The 27,065-nt window shown below is 41.9% G+C and overlaps 1 protein-coding gene across 1 annotated transcript in view; it reads right to left on the bottom strand.

Moving 5' to 3' along the window:
• The window catches only part of LOC111925366 (ATP-binding cassette sub-family A member 13), a 145,263-nt gene that overhangs the window by 13,877 nt on the left and 104,321 nt on the right, over nucleotides 1-27,065 (bottom strand). The window contains exons 33-35 of the mRNA XM_086880899.1: nucleotides 13,245-13,379; nucleotides 10,780-10,883; nucleotides 8,175-8,267 (exon numbers count right to left, since the gene is read on the bottom strand). Of these exons, the coding sequence (XP_086737025.1) occupies nucleotides 8,175-8,267; nucleotides 10,780-10,883; nucleotides 13,245-13,379 (332 nt within the window). The remainder of the gene's footprint in view (nucleotides 1-8,174; nucleotides 8,268-10,779; nucleotides 10,884-13,244; nucleotides 13,380-27,065) is intronic.

Consider the following 27,065-nt stretch of genomic DNA (forward strand, 5'->3'; position numbering starts at 1 on the left):
CATCCAAAATTACAAGTTTTTAGGGTATCAGTAATTAAATCAGATGCAACAAAGTCAGTTTTGTTTATACTTCCCTTACTTCATTTCATGAAACTTTTTTTAAAAACAAAATGTAAGAGGTGATGAGCTTTTTTACTGTGAGATGGTGCATGGGACAAATACAGTGCTAATCGTAGGAAAACACTGAAACAGTAGGAAGACTGGTGATTATATCAATGGAGGTGGCTGTTAAGGAAAGCATTCTTCTTCCAGGTAGATATTTCCTAATAGCAGCTTAGATTTGCTAATCCTTGTGGTCTGTCATGTTAGAAGCAGCAATATTTTGCTCCGTATGGAAATCAGAATGATAGGGCTATTAAATCATAGGGAGGGAAGGAAAACAGAAAGGAAGGAATCACTTATCCAAGTCCTGGAAGCTTTCAGGATGATCACAGATGGAGCAGAAAGTGGGGAAATCAAGATTTTAAAATATTTAAAGCTTAATTATTTAAATGGATTTCTCTGGAATTCTGCTTCTCTGCCCCTTCACCATCTCAGGTACATGCAGGAATCCTTCATATGTTACATGGTAGCATATCTGGAAATTGTCTTCACGTAAGTTTGGAACTTTAATCTACACAGAATATACAATATGTTTTAATCTTCTAACAATTACTTCAAGCGTTAGGTGTGGGATAGCCTGGGTTTTATGATAAAGTATCACACTGGCATGTGTTGGAGGGATGTTTGGAAGCTAGACCAAGCAAATAACAGAAGTAAGGGAACAGTCTTTGACTTTTCCCCAGCACTCATCAAAAAATTTCAAAGAAAACACAAAGATGTTTTTTTTCTGCAAGCTTTAACAGCTGTGTGTATGTGACACTTAAAGACTGTGCTGTCTGCAGTGGTTTTGTTCTTTCCAGCCAAGAAAGTGTATCAGGCAGTCAGAGAAAATTCAGAGAAGTGTATGATTTTAATTAAAGCCTTTGATAAGGTTCATGGCTATTTTTCTTAATAAAGGGTGATGCAGTTTTTAAAAAAATTCATTAGGTTCCTGTGCAAAATCTGGAGCTTAAATCAAACAATAAGCTAGGAGTTAAAGGGATTTTAGCTCTGCTTTAGATGAAAAGTCTTTGTGCAGCTTGAGCTACACAGTCTGTGTAGAAAGTCTCAGCAGTATTGATCTAGAGTGCACTATTTCCCCATGTGAATGTTACTAATGAACATACATTAAAGAACTGCCATGGAACACAAACGTACTGGGAGTATGAAATATTCTTTATATAGAGGTGTGCTTTTTACAAAGTTAAAATTACTTTTTAAAAAATATTTGCTATGAACTTGACTTCCAAATAGTCTTATTTTAGAGAGTTTGAAAGAGGCACTCATACAGCCTTGATTCCAGAATGGCTGATTTGTGACTATTTCTATCGTAATAATAGTACTAGTATCATCTAAATAAGAAGTAATACGATGACACTTCCAGCAAGACACTTCTGCATTGATTTGCTAACTGCAATCTGAAAGAGGTTTATCTACAGATGCAGTGCAGCAAATTGAGAAATAACTGCTTTATTTATAGGAACACATGTAACAGTGCATAGTTATGTGTGGATGCTAACTGTGAAACAGGGAGCAAGGTGCCTGTGGAAATTGCAGGCCACATAACTGTCTCAGTCTTGCCTGAGAAAGTGTCCTGGGAAATCTTAAGGAGGAATTAAAACAATCCTCAGAGATAGAAAACAGCCTTGCAGGTGCTGTTTGTCTGTTCCTTGTTTTCTTGCAAGAGAAAGTCGAGGGGTGGTGAACCCCACTGACCAGTGCTGGTGATGTGTTAGTTTTCTAGCCAATAAGAGTTTCTTTTCTGTACTTTTCACATATCGGTCTATAAAAAAGACCTGAGGTGATAAACTGATAGAAATTCTCCTGATCGACTCCCAAGAGAGTCTGTATCGTTCTTCTCGCCATTCCCAATAGAGCAACATCTGGTGACCCCGACGTGATGTGCATCTGCTGACCCCCGAGGGTCAGTTCAGCCAGCGGTCGACGAGCCAGCTGCTTCCCCCACAGAGGGGTAAGTGAGAATCTCCCAGGCTCCCCTGGAGGCGGCTGGTTTTTTTAGACCAACGGATAGTGGAGCCCTGCCAGTGAGCGGGCTTGGAATGGCTTATCTTGACGAAGATAGAGCTTAAAGTCCCGAGTTAAGCCACTGCGTCTGCGTACTTGCATTTGTGGGCCATCAAGATAGACAGTTCTCACAGTGAAGAACCACAATTCAACTAACGATCAGCTTGTCTTCTCTGTGTGGCAGGATGCCTTGATGTGCATGGGACTCAGTATTTCTGAAGATGCCATGCGCGCTTTGTTCCAGTGGGTAAAAGCGCAAGGTTTTACTGTGACTCTTGATAGTGCCTTTAACCTCGAGATTTGGCTGTCAGTGGGAGACCACCTGTCGTCTGAGTTAACTGAAGGGGAGACCGGTGTGTAGCTTGGCAGCCACCTGGGGTGCGCTCTTTAAAGCACTGGAGCGGTGCCAGTCTGGAGACAGTGATGCCGGGATGGAAGATTTGGATGCCAGGGATGCTTCTTTTGTACACCATGAGAGACTGGGGGGTGAGACTGAGAACCCATCACCCGCGGAGCTGGGCGCACAAGCCTCGCCAACAGAGAGGCAGCAGGGGAACAGAGACCGCCCGTCCCCGCCCGCACCTCCATCTGTGGCGCCTTCACCAGCGCTGCGAGCACCGCTGCGAGCGGCTGCGGGGGGGCCTTCGCTGTAGATGGTGTTCTTCAGCCCCCCTGCGGCCTTTGCGTTTCTTTCTCCTGTGCCGCAAGGGACAGCACAGAAGCCCCCGCTGCAGCCTGCCAGCGCGGCGAGAGGAGCGGCCCCCCCGCATCCATCTGCGGGACCCACTGGCACGGCAGGGGGAGATCAGCTTTCAGCCCCCCTGTGTCCAGCCGCGGGGCTCGCGCATGTGCGAACCTCACCGGGACACCCATCGCAGCAGCCCTCATCAGGGGTGTCCCCTTCGACCTTTGCACCGCCTCTGCACAGCCCCCTGATGGCAGTGACACTGCCCACCACAGCAGAGGCAGGTGTGGACTCTTCCCTCTGTGTCCAGCCCAGCGCAGGGAGGCAAACGGGTCCGTAAGCGAAGCTGCTGCCCGGACCGGCTACTTCAACTTTGTTGCCAGGGCAACCACCGCTGGAAACAGCAGCTGAGCAGGAGCTTCAGCGAAATGCAACACCAACAGCTTTACAATGGAGTCAACTTTACAGAACTACAGAACATGCAAGCTTCAAACCGCTCAGCAACACAGCTGCAGAACCCGACGAGCAACAACATGATCCTGATGAAGCAACCATCTCTACACCGCAGATAGCTTCCGTGGTTACTTCACTGATTGCAGAGAGTCGGGAAGCTTTTGACCACAGCCATGTGAACTCTACAAGTCCCTCAATCATATTTGAGGGGAAAATCCAATCGACAACAAAAAACCAAAAACAAACAAACAAACAAACAAAAAAAGAGAATCAAAGCATTGTGAATTGCATTGTTAACTGATCTGTAAAAGATTTATAGATTTTGCATAGTAGAATTGAGTAGACTGGGTCTGGATCTGGCTGTTCTTGAGTTTTGTCACTTTGGTATTCTTTTAAACTTCCCTGTCGACAAGTTAGACTGTTAGTTTTAAGCAGACTAATGATGTTTTATGTGCTGTGTGTGTTAGTTCACTGAACTAGTTGTATTAGTCAACCGTCAGGTCACTGCAAAGAAAGCAATCCTTAAACATCAAGAATATAGGCCAGAAAATCATTCTAAATCAGTGTCCATAAAAGGTTCTGTTGAAGAAGACCTCTTGTGCTGTGTTTGTTCTCTTTCCTGCAAGGGCCCAGCAGGAGATTACAAACACTGCTTTTTTATTTTAAAACAAAAAGGGGGAATTATGGATTCTAACTGTGAAACAGGGAGCAAGGTGCCTGTGGAAATTGCAGGCCACATAACTGTCTCAGTCTTGCCTGAGAAAGTGTCCTGGGAAATCTTAAAGAGGAATTAAAACAATCCTCAGAGATTGAAAACAGCCTTGCAGGTGCTGTTTGTCTGTTCCTTGTTTTCTTGCAAGAGAAAGTCGAGGGGTGGTGAACCCCACTGACCAGTGCTGGTGATGTGTTAGTTTTCTAGCCAGTAACAGTTTCTTTTCTGTACTTCTCACGTATCGGTCTATAAAAAAGACCTGAGGTGATAAACTGAGAGAAATTCTCCTGATTGACTCCCAAGAGAGTCTGTGTCGTTCTTCTCATCGTTCCTAATAGAGTGACAGTTATGAGTATGCTTTTGATGTCTTGTTTCCATAAGAGGGAAGATGAAAAGATGCTACTAAAGGAAACATCAGAAGTGGCAAAAAAAATTACAAAGTCACATAAAATAAAGGGGAAGGTGGACTGTCTGATTTTGCACTCTCAAGGTCAAGCTGAGAAGACAGAGACGTGTACTCACTCACTCACTCACTGTTATGTTTCAGAGATCAGAAACATAACAAGGGAAGACTCTCAGCCCAGCTAACTATATACACTCAACTGAAGTGCCTAAGTAATACTGCTTTTTCCTGACTGGGGAGACACATCTTCAAAAAGGTTGAAGATCTTCACTGTTCTCTATATATGAGGTGTTTATCATGAAAGATACAAAGGATGCCTTCACACTCACTAATCTACTCCAGCCAGTGAAACAACAGTGAAACTATGCTATGAAATCTGGGGAAGAGACAGGATGGCAAAGGCAAAGATCCGGATATGAAAAAAGAAGAAACTCTGCTGATCGGTTGACTGCTCATGCCTCCAGAAATAGAGGTGCATAGGCACTGAAAGGTGCGAAAACATGAAAAGAAGGCTACAATCACACAGAATTATCAGAATTAGAGATGCAGACATTGTATTTTCACTATCTGGATTGTAATACCGCTAACTGAAAGTTTGTCTTTACGAAAAAAATTTTAAGGAGAGAGCTAGTGTGAGTCAGGCCCATCTTGATAATGCAGCTATGAAGCAAGGATCTGTGGTTCTATCCAAAGGAAAGGCCATAAATCCAAAATGATTGTCAAGGGACAAGAATTTATCCAAGGCACATAACTTCTGCCTTATAAACCTGGCAGACAGAAATTCCAGAGCATTTCTGCAGAGCTTGCTCCCATGTCAAGTGCGACTGCACTTAAGAGAACTAAATGTAGAGCTAGTACAAAACAGTGTAGCTTTTCTGCTTGTAAATGGGCTGTATCATCTTACACAGCTGACTGTGTGTCTAGCAATTACATTTACAACTGAATGTAAATGTTCTACCTATAAGTTACAACAACTTTCCCCTCAGCTTCTGATCCTCTTTTCTTTATGGTGGTTTGAGCCCATCCTCTGAATTAAACATCCTCATTAATAGGTATTAAATTAACTCATGAGCAGAGTTCAAACAGAAAAGAGGTTTATGCAAACCAAGAAAAGGATGCAGAAAACAGTATAAATACCTTCAATTGTCAGTGAATATGTAGGAAGCAGGAATAGTTCAAAATAGATGTTCTTACTGGCTGCTGACCTGTTGGAGTCTGAGACAGAGTGTGTGCCCTTGTTTCTGACACCTAGCTCTGTGATCCAGAAGAACACTGAATTTCATAAAACATGAAATTTATGAGCATGTTTTCATGGTGATACATGAAAACAACTGTTAAAGTTAGATAGAAAAGCTTAAAGTGTGAGTGTGTAGATTAGAGCTTTCTTAAGTCACTGGGTGAAAAAGTTAGAGTTTAAAATAGTTTAGAAAGTAGTAGGCAAGATGGGGGGTTTAGAGTGTTGTTTCTTTTCCTTCTTTCTTCTTCATGTGCTTCTAGAGGTTTTTGGGTAATAGTGATTGGATAGAAAATGTCACAGTGCAGTACACAAGTGATGGGTCATTGGGTCATTAAGAAAAATAATAGACATGTCTACTGTTAATTGGATAAGAATAAGTATAAAGATAAAAAAACTGCGTAGTTCAGGACCATTTTGTGCCTCAAAGCTCAAAGTGAGCCACAAAGCCATTTTGTACCATCAGAAAGAAATGAGCCAGGTTGCAGCAAATTGAACTTGTGCAGAAAGTCTGGAGAGACCTGCCAAATTTTGTGATAGCATCCCAATAAACATGAGAAACAAGATCCTTAACAGGCTTTGGAGTTTTTGTCCTGACCCGGAGAACTGTGATAAGCGGGACTCCCCATGAGGGAGCATCCCCAAGGAGCTCAGCTCAGGGAAGCTGAGAAATCCAGGAGTGAAACGAAGTGCAGAAGAAGCACAGCAGCAGAATCAGAAAGAGAAAAAAGAAACAAAGAATTTAAAAAGTTAAACTGACCTGTTAAAAATACTTCTTTTATGTTATGAAAAACACTCAGAAGGAATCAAATTGTATTTCATTGCCATGTTGAATTCTCACAATGCATTCCTTAGGTTATGTGCAGAAGTGCTTCATTTTTGTGCTGGTTTTCACATTGATTGGCATTTGGGGAAGTGATTTCTTTGAGAGAAGGTGCTGGGAGCTTCCTCTGTGCCTGGGAAAGGCCAATAGCTGGCTAGTTCTGAGAACCGACAACATTTTTCACCATTTAGAAATTAGATCCGTCTCTGTGAGATGCACATTTTAAAAACAGCAAGCCTGGGAAATCTCTCTCTTTTCTTCTGGCCTCAAAAGGTAGCAGAACTCTGGTGGGGCCAGCCCCACTCTCCCACAGCCTGTGTGGCCTGGGGGTGGGGCTGGGCCACACCCCAGTGGCTCCTGGGTCGGGGGCAGGAGGCTGGAAGGTCTTGGCCCTAGGCTGGGCCGGGCCACCGCTGTTGACATTTCACTGACACTAAGTCCCTGGGCCCCAGGTTGAGTCCCTCTCCCAGCAGCTTCTGGGCAGAGGGAGGGGTCCAGCTCCCTGACTGCTGCGGCCACTTCTTAGGGACATCTGCAGGCCTGGGTGAGATACTAATACTAATCCTTTCAGTGCACAGATACCTGCAGACCATGATTCTCCCCTCGGGTGAGAGAAAAAGAGTGACGACACACAGAAAGGCAGCATGAAGACACCACTAAGGTCAGTAAAGAAGGAGTCAAGCCTCAGATGGAAAGAGAAAGAGGAGATGCCCTAATGGGGCCGAAAGCTCTTTTGGTAGTACCATGGAGATGGACAGTGACACACTGAAATATTACCTTTAATTCATGAGAGAGTATGGGGAGATGAAGTATTCAAACTATAGATGTGAGCAGAGGCATTTATTGATAAAGCCAAGCAGATGTTGGAGTAGCTGTGATCCTGAGAAGCTTGAACAGAGAGAGAGTGATGAAGACTCTTCGCCTCCAGGGAGAGAAGAGGAAAACCTCTGTTCCCAGAGATGATCACAGAGACAGATGAAGAGAACCTTTGCCTTTGAACAACTCCTCCTTAAAATAATACCCTATGAGTTCATGGCCCATGGACACACCTCTAGGAGGGCTGTGAAAATGGGAGGAATGTCATGGTGGCTGAACTATTTGCCCAGGCAGCTGCTATTTGTGGAAACGAAAAGCCATGAGAAAACTGTTTCTTGTGGAGAAGTCTGCATGGCATGACAAGAGACAACTCTCCTTCCCACAAGAACTGATGAAAGACTATTGTATAGTTAGTACTGCTTTAACATCCCAAGTTCTGTTTCTACATGGTCAGTTGGGAAAGAAAAAAGTTGGGTAGGGGGAGGAAAAGTGTTCTGGAAGTTTTATTCTGATGCTTCTTATTCTTGTAGTCCTGTTAATAAAGTTTCTTTATATCTTTGAAGTTTTAACCCTGTTTTGCCCTTCTCCTAATCCATATCTCACAGCAAGAAATGAGTAAGTATCCTGGTGATTTTAGCCAGTGCTAAACCCACCACATTATTTAGTGTATTGGCCAGGAAACTCAAATTGGCAAATCTAAACCACTACAATTTTAAATATAGATATGTCTCTTTCAATTACCAATGCAGACTAGAAAGCATTTTAGCAATGTCACATGTCAATTTAGCATGCTAAGTTACCCTGATTGGTTCTTTTTTAACCTCAGTGGCAGCAGGAAGAAGATATTCTTAGCAGATATAAGTGATTGCACCTTAGCTAAAGCATCTAGCCAGCTCTTAGATTGAATAAAGATGCAGAAGATTTGATGTTGCTACATAATACCTGTTTTTAATGTGCTGGGGAGAGCCAAGACACTTGAAAACTCCATTGACCATAATAGCAAGCCTTGTGCAGAGAGCTTCACATTCTTCCATACTACAAAATAAAAAGGGGGAAAAATAAATAATTAGTAGTGAAAACAGAGAACATTGTTTATGCCTAACTTTACTTAAAGTGAAAGAATCTGGACAGCTGCAAAACCAGAAATAAAACCTCTGGCTTGGTAACAGTCAAAGTTGTAACACTAATCAGTATACACCAACAGTTATTACCACATGAGAACTACAAGAGAGCCTTAAACCATTATTTGTATTTTTAGTCTATAACTAATTGGACACTTCTGGGCAGAATATAAAGGCATCATTACCACAGGCAAACTCATAAGTAGTCTCAGGACTGCTGCTGAGGGAGTCATGAACTGTTATTCCCTTCAATATCTATTTGTGATTATTCTGAGGTAAAGGATAAAGGGAGAAGAATGAAAAGCTTGCTCTGCCTTTCTTTTGCATAGTACATGGCCTTGAAAAAAGTTACCCTCTGCAGGGTAACCCTATTGCAGGATAGAAGATCCAAAATACTACAATCCAAACAGAATTTAGGAAACTGAAATGCATCTGAATAGAAAAGCAGGGTTCTCCTAGATGTAACTGCTTCAGATGATAAAATAACAGCTTTGACTTGTAAAACTTACGGCAGATGGGCTGCTACTCTACATATTGTGCAGAATTGTGTGAGCTTCTTTCAAAGAAGCACTTTAGACATAAAGAACCATATGGAACACATCCATCATCTCAAAGATGTTTGGTGTTCTACAATTCACTGTGTGCCCTCCCCAACGCTTCTGGGACAGCTAAACAGAGACATCTTGTATGCCTCAACCATGGACCAGTCCAAATCAAAGTGCTTTGACTGAATGGACATTGGCAATTAAGTAATGCCTTAGGAACAATTTCTTTATAATACGACAGGGCTGTGGTGAGAACTGCCAAACTGGTATGTCAGAGAAAGACAGATCTTCCCACAAATAAGGAAATTCACCAAATAACTCCAAATGCTGCCCTTGGCAAAACATTCCCTGGCTGTGGCAAAATTACACAAATTTAGGGCTCTAGGGACAGCTGATAAAGCATCACTCCTCCCCATTTAAAACAGAGGTTTTGTCTCTGAAATGTAAGTAAATATTTACCTCTGAAAAGTAGGTGAACAGTTCACAAAACCTGATTTTTACAGAGCAAAACCCTCTCTATACCTTACACATGTACTAGCTGACATGTGAGAAAGTTCACTTCATATATAAAATTCCTGTACATATACAAGTATATAATCTCAAAGCCCCAGTCGCCTTCAGAAAATAGTATAAATAGTTTAAAATAATTTCTCCTTTCTTCACCCTGGCACAACAATGTGAAAAGTATCACTGTACTTATTGTCTTCTTTAAGTCATTCATTTGTAGAGCTAAATGTATAGTTAGTACAATTTGATGGATTTTTTGTTTGTTTGTTTGCATCATATTAGTAATGAGATCACAGGTCTCTTCTGTTTAGCTGGTGTTTTACAACCTGAGGTTCTTAATCTGAATGGAAAAGTCAAAACATACTTTTTCCTGAAAATCACTGAACTGAATTCACAACGCATAACCCACATTCCCTAAATAAGTGTGCTGGTAAGTACTTGGCCATCAAACACAGGTACATGATTTTCAAAATTCAGCTTCCATAAATAAAACTGTGGGAAATTTCTGGAAAATTTTTCTATTAATAATAGACTGGGACAACAAATACATTTTAATAATATCTAAAATATCTAAAAAAATCTGAAAATAGAAAACATTGGAGGCCATATTCCTTCATTAATTCATCTATACTTCAAATCTCATTTGGCCAAATTTTTCATTGTTGTTTTGATTTTTGAATTCTGTCTTCTCTGGACATGTTTTCATGATCTCTCCCTCATTTAAAGAAATTTTATATATAATTATATATAGTATATATATATTGTCTAAGGGAACATTTGATTTATTTCATTTCACTATAGATGTTACATAACAGTGTTGATGTTTCCTCCATTAAACCAATATACCACTATCAATAGACCATATCAGTGAACTGACAAGATATTTAATGTAGACGGACTCTTCTAAGAGGATGGAGTCTCTCCTACCATCTCCAGTAATGCATAAGAGAATAGCTGACGCATCCATCTTCAGGATGCCATGGCTTACTCTTCATACACTGATGCAAAGCAGAAACTTAATAAAATCAGAAGGTTGTTCACTCACATCTCCCTTTGTAAAGATTTTTATGGTAGCCAGATACAAAAAAGTAACCTGATGTTCCAAGCAAGAAGAGACACTACAACACTGAGTAGAAAGAGCAAGAAAAAAGAAAAATCAATTACATCATCTTTGCTGTGCCTGCAGCCCCTTGAGCAACACTCTATTCTTTAAAAATTAAATATGAAAAGTATTTCAGATGTAAATAGGTTCCTTACCATGGACAGGAAGGAATTGGCATAAAATTTCAATACTTAATCTGTGTTTCACAACAGAGTGAACATATACTCCTCTGCAGCACAGGAATAGGCTGGCTGCTGGAATAAGGATCTTACCTGTGGGATGTCAGCACAGCTGCACAACCATCCTGCACTTCCTTCAGGACAGCTTTCCAAAAGTAACGTTTAGAACAGGGATCCATCCCAGAGCTGGGCTCATCCTACAGGAAATATGAATATGGCACAGCAGCATGGAAAAAGCATACCACAGGTTCTGCCCAGCATGAAGGATTAACACAATTCACAAAAGAATCATATGTTTTTCTATTTAAATGTCACAATTTCAGAGGGTCACTTAAGTGACACCCTGATCAATGTTTTGCTTTAACACATACAGTTTAATGTCTAAATCTATGGAAGGCACATTTTAGTAAAGTATGTATCCATGAATAATATTTAAATATATCTATATGTATCTATAAATGCTTATCGCATATATATATAATTTTTTATATATGTATAGTTATAAGGATTTATTATATCTGTTTAATTATATACATACACTCGTTTTGATAAGAGACACTTGCAAGTGGTTCTGCTCACTTTCTGGAAGGGTTTGGTGACTGTTTCTGATCTGCATACACATCTGCCATGTGCACAAACAACTGGAGAAGTCCTATTGCTCCCAGATGTCTACACTGCCCATCCCATATCCAGGTGTTTGATAAGAATTTTGGATTTGACATCTTATACCAGTTACTCCCACAGCCCTTTTTAAGAGGCATTTTCACTTACACTGGATAGAACTCACAGGATTAAATAACACTAACTCAGTGCAAACCAACTGGCAAACCCATTTCCCACTTGGATGACTCTCATGGAGAAAGATTTGCTGCTACAAAATCTGTATTTCTCCTTCTTATCTATTTCTCCTTTCCTCACTAAATCAAATTTTTACTTCATCCACTCATGAAAACAAAAGGAATTATATTTGATTGACAAATCCAGTCTCTGTTACTACAAGACTGGAAGAAAGAAACTCTTCCAGTTGCTTTTTATCCAGTGGAACTCCATGGGGAGCGTCAGCACCTTTTGGACAGGTATGGCTTTGGCTAGAGTATTTTCAGCAAGGAATCCCATCTAAAACCTGGAAACAGAGTTTTCAAGAAACAAAGCAAACAAAACATCCAGTTTGAAGCTAATTTTAGCACTTCACTACCAATGTCAGAGGTTGTAAAATTCAGTTCAGTCTCCTATTATCTGTGGATTGCTAACAAAGAAAACGTAAAAAGCAATAAAAATAAAGCAACCCATAATATTGCTGAAATTAATAGCTATGATCCTGGATACAATTTAGAAGCAGATTCAGTAGCTTATATTGATGTCTTTGCTTTCAGGAAAAATAATAATAAAAACTCCATCGTTTTAAAATACTGGAAAACTCCTTTAAAACCTGCTAGCTTTCTAAAGACAACAAATGTTTTAAAGAATTTGACATGTTTAGCTATCTTTCTTTCCTCTTTTCATTCTATATGCAACAGTTTGTGCCCTGCAGCAAGAAGTAGGCTGAAATGGATACTTACAGTGGTACACTGTCAAAAAGACCTTCTAAGCCATTTGTGGCATTTCTTAAGGTCAAGAAAAAAACATTGATTTAAGATAATCTCCTCCTTTTACTAGCTGAACCAGAGTCAGTTAAAGTATAAAATGCAAATAAATTATCTTTGCTTAGAAGTGAGGTAATGGTAGGCAGTTAGAAGCAGCAAAATGTGTCTAATCTTCTGAAACATAAACCCCAGAGAATCAATTCTATCTGGTTCAACTTAGCCTGTGATCTCGTCCTGGAAGCCGTGGTTTCCCTCTTAACTCTGAGGAGCAGCTTTCCTACCGCTGACTGTTTTGAAAGGTTTATTGCACTACTGAACTGGTTTAGCTCTTCCCAGCCAAGTTTTAAGAAAGCAATGTTCAATATTCTCTAGTGAAATGATAAGCAATTATATGAAAGAGAATGTAGTGTTGTAATGATGCAGTTCTCAAAGCTTTGTAGCTCCCTGATCTTCAATACAAAATGCATTGTTTGCATTGGAGTGGCCAGTATCAGGCCTAAATGGGCAGTAGTATGCAAAACAGCCTGGGATAAGTAATTCAAATTAATATCATTCCTAAGTATTATTTGATAGTGTGACTTGTGAATGCAACAAAATGAAAGAACTAGCCAGATTTATGAAATAAATACAACTGAGCAAGAATTAGGAGTATCCTGAAAGAACATGGGTCAATTAAACACATATTTGGATTGTGGAATACGACAATTGTATTTGTGTTGAGAGCTTTTTATTTCTGCTCACCCAATTGCTCCAAGGAAGAAAAAAAATAGGGAAAAAAACCAATTTCACTTTCTATTTTTGTGAGCACTGGAGAATAAAATTGAAATAATTCATACAGCAGAACAAAGAAGACAGTTGCACATCGATGTATCAATTACTGATCAGGAAACTACCTGAATTTCTTTAGAGCAACATACAAGACAACAAAATTCAATGCAGCTCATTTTTAATAAGCACATTATTACTTCTACTCACCAGTAAAAGTATTTGGGGTTTACCAACTAAAGCCACAGCAGTAGAGAGCTTCCTTTTTGTGCCAGCACTGTAAGTTCTCACTAGTTTGTCAGCATGGGCATTGAGGTGTAACCGGTTAACAAGGTCCTCTGCAACCTGTGGTTTGTAAATTTGAAGGCCAACAAAGATGAGTCAGGTAGCATTTGTGAATCAATTCAAAGATCATTCTGCTCATGCATGTTAAGAAAATGTACGTGTTGCTTCCTTATTTACCCACACTTGCTACATATTATTACTTTTGAATCTCAAACACAGAGAAAAAGCTTCTATGAGGCCCCTTCCATTTTCTCGTTCAGAAATCTGGCTTTGTCACTGCTCAGCACAATCATTTGTATCTGGTTTGCGTCCATGGGTCAATGATCTAAAACATTTCTCATTTCAACTTATTTTCCACTATTTATTTGATCAAATACCTGAGTAACTGAAAATTCAAGCAAAAACTTCTCCATCAGCTACAAAAAGAAGATGAAAATGTCAGAAAAGCAAGTCACAATTGTGGATTTAGAGCTTTAAGACAAAATGTAGCAGGATTAAATTAATATACCTTTGTAATAACTGAGAGGGGTAAATTGATCCTAGCTGGATTGATTTTAATTGCTTTAAAAAAGAATGTATGATGTGAGCAAGCTGGGAAGGCATGTGAGCACAGCTCATGCTGTACCCTATGGCCTTTCTTCTTTACCCTGTCAGAGACAGTCCTGATATACAAGGCTCCCTATAACAGTGGTGCTAGAGAATATTAAATGTAGCAATAATCTTAATCAATCTATATCAGCTACCATTGCTGGACTGTCCAAGAAGATATTTATTAAATAAAAAAACCCATGAGGAACACAGCAGCAACTTTTATACTTGCTGCTGCCAAATTCATTCTGCAAAGCTGCAGGTGTTTGGCATAGACTCCTGGGGGCTGTGTCATCAAAGAGTGATCAATTTTGTAACAGAGCAAGTGGGTCTTCTGCCTGTATGTAGGACAGCTGGAAAATTCTTGTAAAACAAGGAGATGTATGGTGCTCTTATTGCCCAGCATTAGCTGCCAGAGCACCCCCAGCAGTATGGTTCATTCTCTTTGCTTTCTCTACATTACCTTCAGCAAAAAGCAAGGAGGGACTTCAAGGCTTAATCATACAAGATGGACAGTCTTCAATTAATTCAAAAGCCCAATAGAAAAAAAAAATTAATTAAACAATATTTTGAATTAATATTCACAGTCCATCATGGACAAACTACTACAAGCATAATAATACTTTCCATAGGAGAGTTTTATGAAAACTGCTTTGGAAATGATCAAGATATTCATGACCCTTTTAGCAAGATATTTCAAATTATACTTAAAAGAGACATCTCTGAGATCAAATTTTCTGTAAGAAGGAACAATGCTGCAGAGGTGAGAATTTGCAGTATGCTTGTGAAGATCCTTGGACTGGTGTCCATAGTCACTGTATTTGAGGTACCTGGATGTATAACCTGACAGCAGTGTATGTTCTCATACAAAAGCCAAATTTCAGGAATACCGTTTTGTCTACATCTCTGCATAGATGCAGAGAGTTTTTTTAAAAAAAATCATAACTGTTAAACTAGCTGCAGGTAATATTATACTGAAAAGTTCAAGGCTTCTGCTATATCAAAATTAATTCACAATAATTTACTTCCTATTAGAGATTACAGCTGTGGCTTTAAAAATGGTGAATCACCTAAGCTATATTCTAAGATAAGATAGCTGAGCTTTGTTTTGTGTTTTGGCTTTTTTTCGCTTCTAAGTATGGGTCTCATTATACGCCAAAGTAACACACAAAGTGGAGTCCTCTAAAGCATATGGTAGACAGCTTATCCTGTCTACAAAATTGACTTGACTGCTACCGCTGGGAATACATGAATGTTAGTGACTAAAGGATTAGTCAACACAACAATCACACAAATTACACAGAAAAGCTCATAGGAATTTAAGACCAGAAAATGAAAAAATATGCAATCCCATGTTTACACCAAATATACATTTTAAACTACAATAAGATCCAAGAGTTATTAAAAAATAATCAAGAGATGACTATGCATCACAGGTAAAATGTAGTCAAAACTATCCTTTGGCTATTACTAGAATCATTCTTTCTAAGACTGCTTTGAAGTGTCATCTAAAGTGAGCAAAATTCCTTTTTTTAAAAGAGACAATGAATGCTGCATGGGGAAGAATTTAGAAGGTCAAGGAATAGTGATAGAGAAGAAAGTAACCATTCCAGTTAGATGGGTCTTCCTGTAATCCATAGCCCCTGAGGAGACTCCATCATGTCAGGTATAAACATAAAGCTCTTTGTAGGGAACAACATTAAAAAGAACTGACTTTGCATGATTTGCAGTTCCTCACATTGAATTCTCCTCTCTCTGGTGTGTGCTCAAGCATTCAGCATGACTACACAATCTCCTGTTTCATACAAGGAGATAAAGCCTGGCAAGCATCCTGATACAGAAATTTTTCAAGAGAAGGTTTAAAAGCTAAATAGGTAAAAAGAGAGGGGTGGGAATCATTTCATAGTACCCACTTTGCTGCTGCTTTAAATGTGGAGAGCTTCCAAGATAAACCTTGCAGATCATCACAGTGCACAACACAATCTGGCCTGATATATATATACCCCTATATATACCCCTTTGGTGCAAAACATATCAAATTAGAACTGATTTGGAGCCATCAGCAACCTAAAGGCAGAAGGAAGGGCCAACTTTCTTATTCCTAAATATTTCCCAGTTGCACCTAAAAATGTCTCCTATTCCTGCTACCTACTCAACCCTTACATTTCAAAGAGCACTGCAGATTATGGTTCAGCAAATACAAGAATATAGAGTTCAACCTTCTTTCAAGAGATAACCCCATGACTTTCTTCTTTAATACAAATTATAAGATTTTTAGTAATGTTTCAACTTCATCAATAATACCTAAGCAAAAACAAAACAGTAATTTGAATGAAATTAGAAGTAGTACATATTATGCATATATTGCATATTAGCTATATTGTAGAGGAGCCCGAATATCTCCAATATAACTTCATTTGCGTGTATAGCCAGTCGTGCATCACTGTGCACCGTAAAATAAATTTCCCTCTTAAACTACTATAAATGAAAGATAGAATTGAGCATAGAATTGATCAATCTTCAGATAGAGATACACACATTTATGCCAGAGAATTACAGTTCTAATGGTTTCCTTCCTGTAGTGAATGTGAGATATATACACAAGTACCTTCTCTCCCTCCTTGTCATATTCACCATGATGCTCTAAAGTTTCAATGACCTTCAGCAGCAAAGAGTGAGAAGCAATTTAGGAAGTTGTTAACACTGAGGCTGAATCAAAAGCTACAGTCATGCAAATACATACATTGTAACCACACTTGAACCATGAAAATATTTAATGTCTATTCATGGCTGTAATAATGTATTTAAATTTTTCCTTCCTTCCTCCCCACACCAGCAGTAAAAATTACAACAGACTTCACATCTGTCAGCAAGCTATTTCCCTATTTTCCAATATTTCTTAAAACTATTTACTTTTTTTCTCATAAGTTCTAATAAATTTAGCAAAATATTTTCCCCAGAATTAATTTGGGCTAGCCCATCTAGCTTTAGAGCAGGTATTGGAATGAGTCCTTCAGTCTTCAGCATCTAAACAAAATCCCCTGATAGTTTGTGGAGCTCTTAAAGACAATATTCATTCCAGAAGAGGCTATAAGACAATTCAACTTTTTGCACACATGCCAGTATCTGTGGGAGTAAGGGTCAAAACAGGCATGGTCTCCTCCATCCACCGGGGAACTAAGAGGTGCATCCATTCCACTAAAAAGTAGCAGCTGTGTAACTACTAATGCCTATGGCTTTCCACTCCCTTTAAAAATTACCTCTAATATTCAAGTGAAAAATTAAGTGGTGCTAAGGACTTTCAGTCTGAGTGTCTTCCAGAAAAACTTGGAGTTAGTGGACTCAATCTTTTTAAAGACTAGAAACATTATAGTGTGTCTCTCTTGACTTGAAAGGTGGTATCCATCGGTGTATTTGTTTTCATCATTTCTGACACAATAAATAAAATTAATAACATCTTACAATTTATTTAAACAAATCCTTGTAAAGCAAATCTGAATCAATAGTGAAAACATGTATCATACTTAGTATAAATGATAATAAACATGGATTAAATTCTAGAGGCATCTGAAAAATAACTTCACGTGTCCAAAGCAGTAATTCAAAGTGCCAGGTTATGAGTAAGTGGATACATTGTAGTTTGAACATCATAAACATAAATCTTTCATCAATTCCACACAAAACAGTATTTATTTGGCTTTCAAGTAAACTCAGAACTGTTAGATTTCTTACATTTAGAAAGTGCATATCTGTGGTCAAGTTTCTGGGGAGCAATATTTTTTATCCCAGAATCTCATAAAACTATACATACTAATTCTGCTCGCGGTCCAAAACAGACATACAAAGAATAAATGAACTTACAGATTCCCATTTCCAGCACCTATAGAATATAATGTGTAAGGAAATCATTGAGATTCTAGAATCAGAGCATAATCTTCCTGAAGAGTTAATGAAAAGAAAAATACTGACATTCCAGAAAGTTACCTTAGAAGACCTGATAAAGTTTCTTTTGAGATACAAAACAGAAGTTTTAGTGCGAATGAGGGATGCCGTTTGATGCTGTGCTTGTAATTTTTTAACAAGCTGAGTGTTGTATTTGGGAACAAATTGAGTTCTAGGAAGTAGATATAATAAATAAAAATTAAAAGTACTATGCGTAATCAGTATCTTTCTAAATAACTTAAAAGCTTTACTCAATTTACAAAACTTACAATTTTGAACAAAAAGAAACTTCCAGAGAAGATTTGTGAAGTAAAACTTCACATTACATGTGACGCTTAACACTGATAGTAAATGACCCATTTTTCTTTTGGTTTCCAATTAATTTAATTACTGTTTTGGAATATTAAGTGCACTCAACGTTATGTCAAGCACTTAACCTCCTGCTGCTGATAAATCTGTCTAGCAAAGGATATGGTCCTTGAAGGCAATGCTTCAGTAGACAACTTCAGCAGCATCACGACCTGTAAGTCACCTGCCTGCTCACCAATTTCTTAAAAAAAAAAAGTGAATGTATGTTTTTTTTTCCTTATCAAACCAATGTACTCTCTAGAATATATGTGTCTGTGCATATTAATGTAATTAGTCACTGGTAAATATTCAGAGGCAGGCTTGTAGTGCTGTATCACAGGCAGGAGGGAATGATGAGAAAATAGTTGCTTACATTTCCATACAGCTACTCCTCTAAAGCATTCCAAAGACTTATTTTCTTTATAGGCAGCTAAAATGCTCACTTTCTCCAGGCACCAGCCATTTCTGAGTTGAAGCACAACAGCTGTTGAGCATTTGACAGCAGTGCCACAGAGTCAGGAGGGCCCACTGACAGAAATATTTGTTTTCCTCTGAGATAGCTTCATTTCAGTTTTTAATAAAGGCAGACCAGAGCAGCTAAATATTATTTGCAGGAGTGCTTTGATGCCTTGATCACAAGCATACGGCAACAAAGTCTGGTCTGCAGTCTATGCAGACAAAAAATTAAACTGAAAGGAAGAATGATCTCTCTTTCACAAATGTGATGATAAGCCACAGAAGGCTGACGATAAAGAATAGTCTGAGCCGATACCTAGATCATATGAGATCCAGGAAGGTTAACATTCGTCTTCTCCCTTAACATTCATCTTCTCCCAGTGCACACAGTAACATAATTCATGATTTTCATCCATTTGAAGAGGAACAAGTATGTGACATACCATACCAGTTAAGGAACTTTTCCCTAATTGCTATGGAGGAATTGTGACTTCATGAAGAAAACAGGTAATTATAGTTCAGAGCTTCAGTGCAGTAACAACCATCCCTTAATATATTTCTTTTGGATCGAGGGAAATATATGCAAGTTTTCAGTACCCTGCTAGTAGTCTGAAGTAAAAATTAGCACAAATAAATTATGAAGGGTAAACAATCAAACAAAAGACTGTGTGATAATGAGAGGAATGACAGGTTTGTCTTTACAGACAAGCTGTGGGTCTGCTGATAAGATGGAACTGTCACTGAGAGATTGCAGAAACAATGGGATGGATTCCACTGAAAGATGAAAGGGACACTGAGGAAACACTATGAATTCCACAAGAGTTAAGAATTAAGAGGGGGCTATGCGAGGCGGGGGGTGAATCTCAGGTATTAGGCAATTCCGGGAAGCCTGTACCTCTCAAGTACCTCAGCCCATGGGGAAAGAGAGAAGGGACATGTGGCCGGAAAATTAAGGTAAAAAGGAGGCTGCGCCCTCCAAAAATTTGAGAGACCCCAGGGGAATGCCCCATGGTCTCTCCCTTTATTCAAATAAAGTAAAAGGACTCCTCTGTCTCCTTTTTGGACATAAACCTCTGGTGTTTGTGGATTAATTTTCCTGACAATTTTTGGGGGCTCGGTCCGGGATATTTCCACCGTCCGGGGCAGCGGGCAGCGAGCGGAGCTGAAGGCGCGCCTCACCCAGTTTCGGTGATCAGCTCCCCTTGGTGGCGGCCTGCACCGGGCGATCGATTGGGTTCCCGAGACAGTAAGACAGGAGACAGGACGAGTGGCGGACCAGGGGAGTCCGTAAAGAGTCCACAGGAAAGGACCACTGAAAATCTCACCAGTGAGTAAAATGGGATCTCTGGGGAGCAAGCCTGGGAGGGTACCCATGGAGGGTTGCAAAGGTAAAGCTGAGAAGGGGTCTCGGCAAAAGGGATGATGATCCCATAAATACCCCCGAGAGTCCCTTGGGTAGAATGCTGAGATTTTGGGATAGATTATGCATTCACACAGAAGTAACTATGGAGATGATGGTAAAATATTGTTATTATGTATGGCCAGAGTATAAGTTGCCAAATGGACTTAGATGGCCACCTTATGGAACAGACAGAATTTGTCTGTGTGGAATTCTGTGGAGGTATTTAGGAGAATTGGAAAGGATGGATTGAAAGGGAATGTGGGTTGATATGGTTTAAACAAGCAACAGGAGAAATCTATGTCTTAAGAAAAAAAAGAAGAAAAGGAAAAAGGGGGTAAGAGGAAAAGGATGAAGATTGGGATGTTTTTCAGCACCTTCCCCTGTCTTGTCCTCCAGTGTTGCCAGCTGACCCAGGGCCAGCTGCAGGTCCACTGTATCCTCACCTTCCAGAGCAAAGGGATCAAGGAAATGCTGTTCCTACAGCTCCACCTGAGGTTAACAAGGGTATAGGGGGAGGGGAGCAGTATATCCTGTCACCCCGTAGAACTAGAAGGGGAACTCAATTTAGGACATCAGAAGCCCCCTGGACCCAAGAGACAGGGGTACACCAAATGCCACTCCACCAAGTTCCTTCGGGAGGTCAAGGGAGAGGATTTAGGTCTGTAATGTTACCACTTACTACCCAAGATATAAGAGGATTGGTGTGGGGAGCTAGCGCCCAGTGGTTGGAAGATATCGGGATGTAACAGAAAGATAGAGTCACCCCCCTCCTCTATAGTTTATGGTAATGACCCCCGTAATTAGCCAATAGCACCTAGCTGTGATGAAAGCAGATGGGAGTGACACAGTGAACCTAGGTTATAAAGTGTCAAATTCTTCACCAATAAACGCCGTTTTTGCCATCCATCACATTGGTGTTGTGTGCAAATGGACTGAGTGACCTGGGATTGGTCACCGTGCCATTCCTGAACCAGGTCCTCTGCCTCGCAGAAGGCAACAAAGTGGTGCCGAAACCTGGGAATCAAATTCAAAAAGTGGAAACCAAATCCAGAGAGCAGAGATCGCCTGGACGGGGGTGGCGGTCAGGACAGCTGGACCAGTCCTGGTGGGGAAGACGTTCCTGGACCCACAAGGATGATGGAGGCACATGTGAAGGTCGTATTGCAATTACATAAGCAGTGGGGTATCGATTGTAAACCTAAGGATTTTACTCTCGCAGTTGCGAGGCTTTTGCATATTGGGGTCAGAGACCAACCAGTAGATATTCTCCACCCTGAGGTGTGGGAGAGATGTACCAGGGCACTTGCTGATGAAACCATGGATTCAGGCAGTGGGAAACATCTTAAGTCATGGCGGGGGGGAGGTTGTTAAAGCTCTGCAAAAAGCTATACAAGAGCAGGAAACCTGGAGAGTGGCAAAAAATTGTCTGTTGGCCACCCCGAAGTTAGAGGTTGGGGCAGCCACCCAGACGTTACAGCTCCCAGACGAGAGCGGCTTTGCTGAGCCAAAAGGGCCACAAGAGGGCGATACATCCTCTCAATTCCCAAATCCCAATCTGCTCACAGAGGGACTGGAGAGAGGAGAAACTTTTTGGAGAGAGTTAACAGAGGAAGCCAGGGGTGCCGCGGGGAAAGCCTGGGTGGGACCACCGCCCTATGTACCCCAAGATGGCACGAAGCAAAAAGACAAAGAGTGAGGAGAAAATGTCCTTGGTAGGAGCAGGGAACAAACACTGGCATTGATGAGCGTACATGGTTGGGAGGATGAGAAAGATAAAGTACATGAGAAAGAAAGAGAATGTGAAGCGAAAGAGATAAGATGCAGGGGTGGTGCACAGAGAGGGAAAGAAATGTAAAAGAGAGGAGTGGGGGAGGGAGCCAAGAGGAGGAAAGGGGCAGAGGGTGGAACAGAGGGCAGGGAGAACCAGGAGAGAGGGAACAGCCCACCCACAAGGGACGTAGGTGGGGCCGGAACCCAACAAAAAGGTATGGGAAACTGGAAGTAGCCAGCCAGTTGTGTTCCAACTCTGACTGAGACACCAGTGGGGACAAGTGGTCTGGGACTGGCTCCTTAGAGGAGGAAACAACAAAAATAAACACAAATATCCCCCTCCACATTAAAAAAGAACTGAGAGAGGATACTTCTCTCACGGACTGGGGAGAGATAAAAGCTGCATGTGCCACCTCGGTCCCCCCAGCTGCGCTAGCATTCCCAGTCCGAGTGACAGAGGGGGGACAGAGAGTTCACTCACCAAGAAACCCCAAAGATGTTCAAACAATTGTTAAAGCAATTTCAGAAAAAGGGCTTAATTCTGCCATGGTCACCTCCCTTATTGATGGTCTTTTTGGAGGTGACAATCTTCTCCCTTTTGATATAAAATACACTTACAGACTGATTTTTAATGGGGCAGGGATGATTGTTTTTAAACAAGATTGGGAAGACAACTGTGTCAGACAGTTAGCCCAGGTAACTGGGGCAGATCATCCGCTATACGGCTCCAGCCTGCAGCGGTTGATGGGCACAGACCCAGCCATGGTTACACCTCAGGCACAAGCCCAGGGTATGCGGGCCCACGAAGTTATGACAACCACTCGTGTGGCCAGAGAAGCTATTCACTCGGCTTCTAGAGTTATTGCTAAGCCATCACCATGGTCTACCATGAAGCTAAACGAAAGTGAGAGCTTTGCACAATTTGTAGACCACCTTCAGGCAGCTGTTGACTCTTCGGCCCTGCCCCCAGAGGCAAAAGGCCCAGTCATAGCAGACTGCTTACGTCAGCAATGCAATTCAACAACCAAAGAAATCCTCTGATCATTATCGATAGAGTCGAGTATCGCAGACATGATTAAGTATGTTGCGAGGGAGGAACATGTGGCCCCTATCCAAGCTGCAGTTTGTACAGCAATCGCTGACGTAATGGCATGCTTTAAATGCATCCAGGCAGGTCATGTTGTTGCAAATTGCCCTAAAGGGGGTGGCCCCCTAGCAGCACCCACCCCACAGCAAAACCGATTTAGAGGACCATGTTGGGCTTGCGGAAAAAAGGGGCACCTTGCCAGAGAATGCAGATCCAAGGCTCAGGGAAACAGGAGGGGGAGAGGACAGCAGGGTTGCACACAGTCCTCTCCCACTTGGGATGTGAGGCGGCCCAGCTATGCCAATCCTGCAAGGACCGAGGTGCTCCCAAATCCATTACCCCCCCGAGAGGCGACCACTTTCATGACTCAGCTGGTTACTCAGCAAACCCTGCCTTACCTGCCTCAGGGGCAGCAGGGATCACACTTGGGGGACATGACCCCAGGGTGGCCCTGGCAGTAAGGTGTGACAACCCGCCGGTGGTATGGGGGATCTGCACGCTTTATGACACCTCAGGTGATCAAAGTATCCCCTCTGGGTCCATCAGTGTTCCTTTTCTAATTGATACAGGGGCAGACGTCACAGTCATTCTGGAGACAAATTGGCCTCCACTCTGGAAACTAGAGGATGCCCCCATGGTAGGCGGGGTTGGAGGGTCGTCACAAGCTCAGAGAAGCACACAGCTAATAGCCATTGCCCTCTTCCCATATGTCATGACAGGAATCCCAGCCCTATTAGGGAGAGACACCCTAGCTTTGCTAAAAGCCAGGGTGACAAATTTACCCTAAGGGCCACTGCTGCGTACCAGCTGCCACCAATCAGGCTTTCTTGGAAATCATCCAGCCCAGTGTGGGTCAAGCAGTGGCCCCTGTCCAAGCCTCAATTAGATGCCCTTCTTGAGCTAGTTAACCTTGAATTACAACAAGGTCACATAGAGCCACCTACTAGCCCATGGAATACCCCTGTTTTTGTAATCCCTAAGCGATCCGGAGAAGGGTTTTGCCTCCTCCATGACTTGCGTGAAGTAAATAAGAAAATTCAACCCATGGGGCCTGTTCAAACATTGTTACCTATGAACTCTATGGTGCCAGAGGGCCAACCCTGTGCTGTTCTTGATATCAGAGACTGTTTCTTTTCTATACCCTTACATGAAGAAGACAAAGAGTGGTTTGCTTTCTCAGAGGTGTTTCCGAACAGCCTGCACCCCAACCTACGCTTCCAGTGGAAAGTGCTGCCTCAGGGGATGGTCAACTCACATACAATCTGTCAAACCACAGTTGATCGAGCGCTAGCACCGATCTGTCACAGCAACTCAACTGCTAACATCATCCAGTACATGGACGACATCCTGATTGCCACACCCTCGGGAGGTCAGGTAGACCAGTTAGTGTCAACAATCACAGAGGCTCTAAAAACAAATGGCTTTGAAATTGAGAGTGCAAAAATAAAAAAGGGGCTGTGTATAACCTTTTTGGGGGTGGGGATTACAAGCTCTTACATATCCCCTCCCCAGATAAAGATCCGTCGAGACATCAAAACACTCTGCACAATGATGTGCAGCAGCTGGTGGGATCCCTGCAATGGCTCCGCAACATTGTCTTAATCCCACCCGAGAAGATGGCCCCCCTGTATGATCTCCTAAGAGGGAAGAATCCATGGGAAACAAAGCCCTGACAGCAGAAGCAATGGACTCTCTTGACTTTATCGAACAACAGGCATCTTTCAGTTCCCTCGCCAGATGGAAGCCCCAGGTACCACTCAATCTGAACGTGCATTTCACGAAGGGAGGGGGAGTAGGAGCACTGGCTCAAGGCCCCCAGAAAAAGCTCACCCAACACAGTGGATAGTACTGGGGAAACAGGCCCGTGCATTTTCCCAGGACCTGAGTATCTCAGCAGCCTCATTATGAAAGGCAGAAAACTTGCCCTGAGACACCTTGGCATTGATCCAGCCAAGAAATACCTGCCTTTCCGCAAGCAACTCTCGACACAGTCAACAGTGATGTCAGAATACCTGGCGACAGCCCTGGTTGGATTCGGCGGAGAGATTCAGTATTCTGCAAAGCCCCCTTGGACTCAGATGCTGGCTGTTGTCAACATGGACCTACCACAAAAGGTCATAGACCAGCCCCAGCCAGGACCAACAGTCTTCACAGATGCATCCTTGACAACGTCCACAGTGGCTGCAGTGTGGCAATCGGAGGACGAGTCAAAGCGACTGATTGTACACTCTCAGTCCAGCAGTTAGAAGTAGCAGATGTGGTACTGGCTGTTCCCAACAGAGCATCTTAACATAGTAACCGATTCAATGTTTGTAGCCAAGCTTTGCCTGGCTATGTCAGGACCCGGCATATCGGCATATCGATATCTACAGCGGCTCTAATGCTAGAAGAAGCACTCTCCTCTCGAAAAGGTACCATATCAGTCATCCATGTTAACAGCCACGACCCGGTCAAAGGGCTCTTCCAAGTCGGCAACGATAAAGCAGATGATGCTGCAAAAGGATTGTGGACTCTACAAGAAGCTCGTCAGCTACATGAAACCCTGCACATTGGAGCCAAAGCACTAGCAAAGAGATGTGAAATCTCAGTTGCTGATGTGAAACATGCAGTAGCCTCATGCCCCCACTGCCAAAAGGCACCACTGTGGTCCTGTGGAATCAACCCCAGAGACCTTAAAGCCTCAGAGATATGGCAAACAGACTTTACTTTACATCATGCCAGCTGTTGAAACCCTGAGCACGGCTTGCAGTAACGGTGAATACATACAACAGAATAATTGTATCCACACAGCACCTGAAAACCAACTTGAAAGCAACTATGCAGCATTGGCTAGCAGCCATGGCTTGGCTCGACATCCCTAAGCAAATCAAAACAGAAAATGGCGCAAATTTTATCTCAAAGCCAAGCTGAGAATTCGCCTCAAGATGGGGTATCTCTCTGGTGCAAGGCATCCCATACAATAGCACAGGACAAGCCATCGTTGAGCGAGCAAACCAGACCTTGAAAGCCAAGCTAGAAGTGTTGGCAAAATCAGAAAGCTTTAACAATTCCATTCCCCAGGCAGACCAGGCACGCTTGCTAGCAACTGCACTGTTAGCACTGAACCAATTCTGTAGAGGAGATGAAACAAACTCCCAAAAACACTGGGCTACTCAAGCTCTAGAAGAGGGCCCGCAGGTCATAATCAAAAATGAGTTAGGAGAGTGGGAGCAAGGTTGGAGATTAGTGCTCACAGGGCAAGGGTATGCAGCAGTTAAAAAAGATGGTAAAGGAAAGTGGTGCCCACTTAAGTCAATAAAACCAGACCTTCAAAATAAGACTAACAAAAACTCTGAGGTTTTGTTTACAGGACTGGATCATTGGGCGCCCGCGTGATGCATATGCTCCAGTGCCGGAAGGAGGCAATGAACCACCAGATAACCCGAAGACGCCCAAAACTCCCGCGCCAGTGAAACCCAAGTGACAACGATTTCTGTGTGTAATCTTGCTTTTAGGGTTTGTCAGCAGCAAGCAGTTAGTGCAGAACACAACCCCCATCAACCATTCAGGTGAATTTTACGCCGTGTCTCGGGCAAGGTGACTAAAGAAGTAGTCACAGCAGGCACCCCGTCCTTTGTAGTCAAAGAGAAAGAGCTTCTTCCCCCACGCCTAGGCTTACGATACATGCCACAGTGGCACACTCAACAGCAAAACATATGGTGCCCCACTTCTAATCCTGGCAAAGAGTACTGCAAATACAAGGGATACAGATACTGTGGGTACTGGGTGCCCATGCGATGGGGGGGACACTGAGGTGGGGCAGTTGTTGGGGGTATAGAATAACAGTGTTGCAGCCAATCCATGTGAATTGGGTAGTGGATAAGATATGGACAGTGTATGTCTATTGTAAAAAGGATTTTGAGAGCTGCTCAGTTTGGACAAATGTACAAATTACCAAAGAGCCACTATCACCGTCCCGATCAAATGAGCTTAATTTGGCTCCCATGGCAAACAATCCCATTAAAACTACAAAAGCTCAAAGGTCGTACCCCTTTCTCGGCCCATTACACTATGTGACTGATTCAGCTCCTTATGAAACGCTTCTTAACATACTAAATTCCACCTTCATGTCGCTTAACTACACAGCCCCAAATCTCACCAATTCCTGCTGGTT

The sequence above is a fragment of the Cyanistes caeruleus genome, chromosome 1 (genome assembly GCF_971803275.1).
Source record: "Cyanistes caeruleus chromosome 1, bCyaCae1.hap1.1, whole genome shotgun sequence".
Lineage (NCBI taxonomy): Eukaryota > Metazoa > Chordata > Aves > Passeriformes > Paridae > Cyanistes > Cyanistes caeruleus.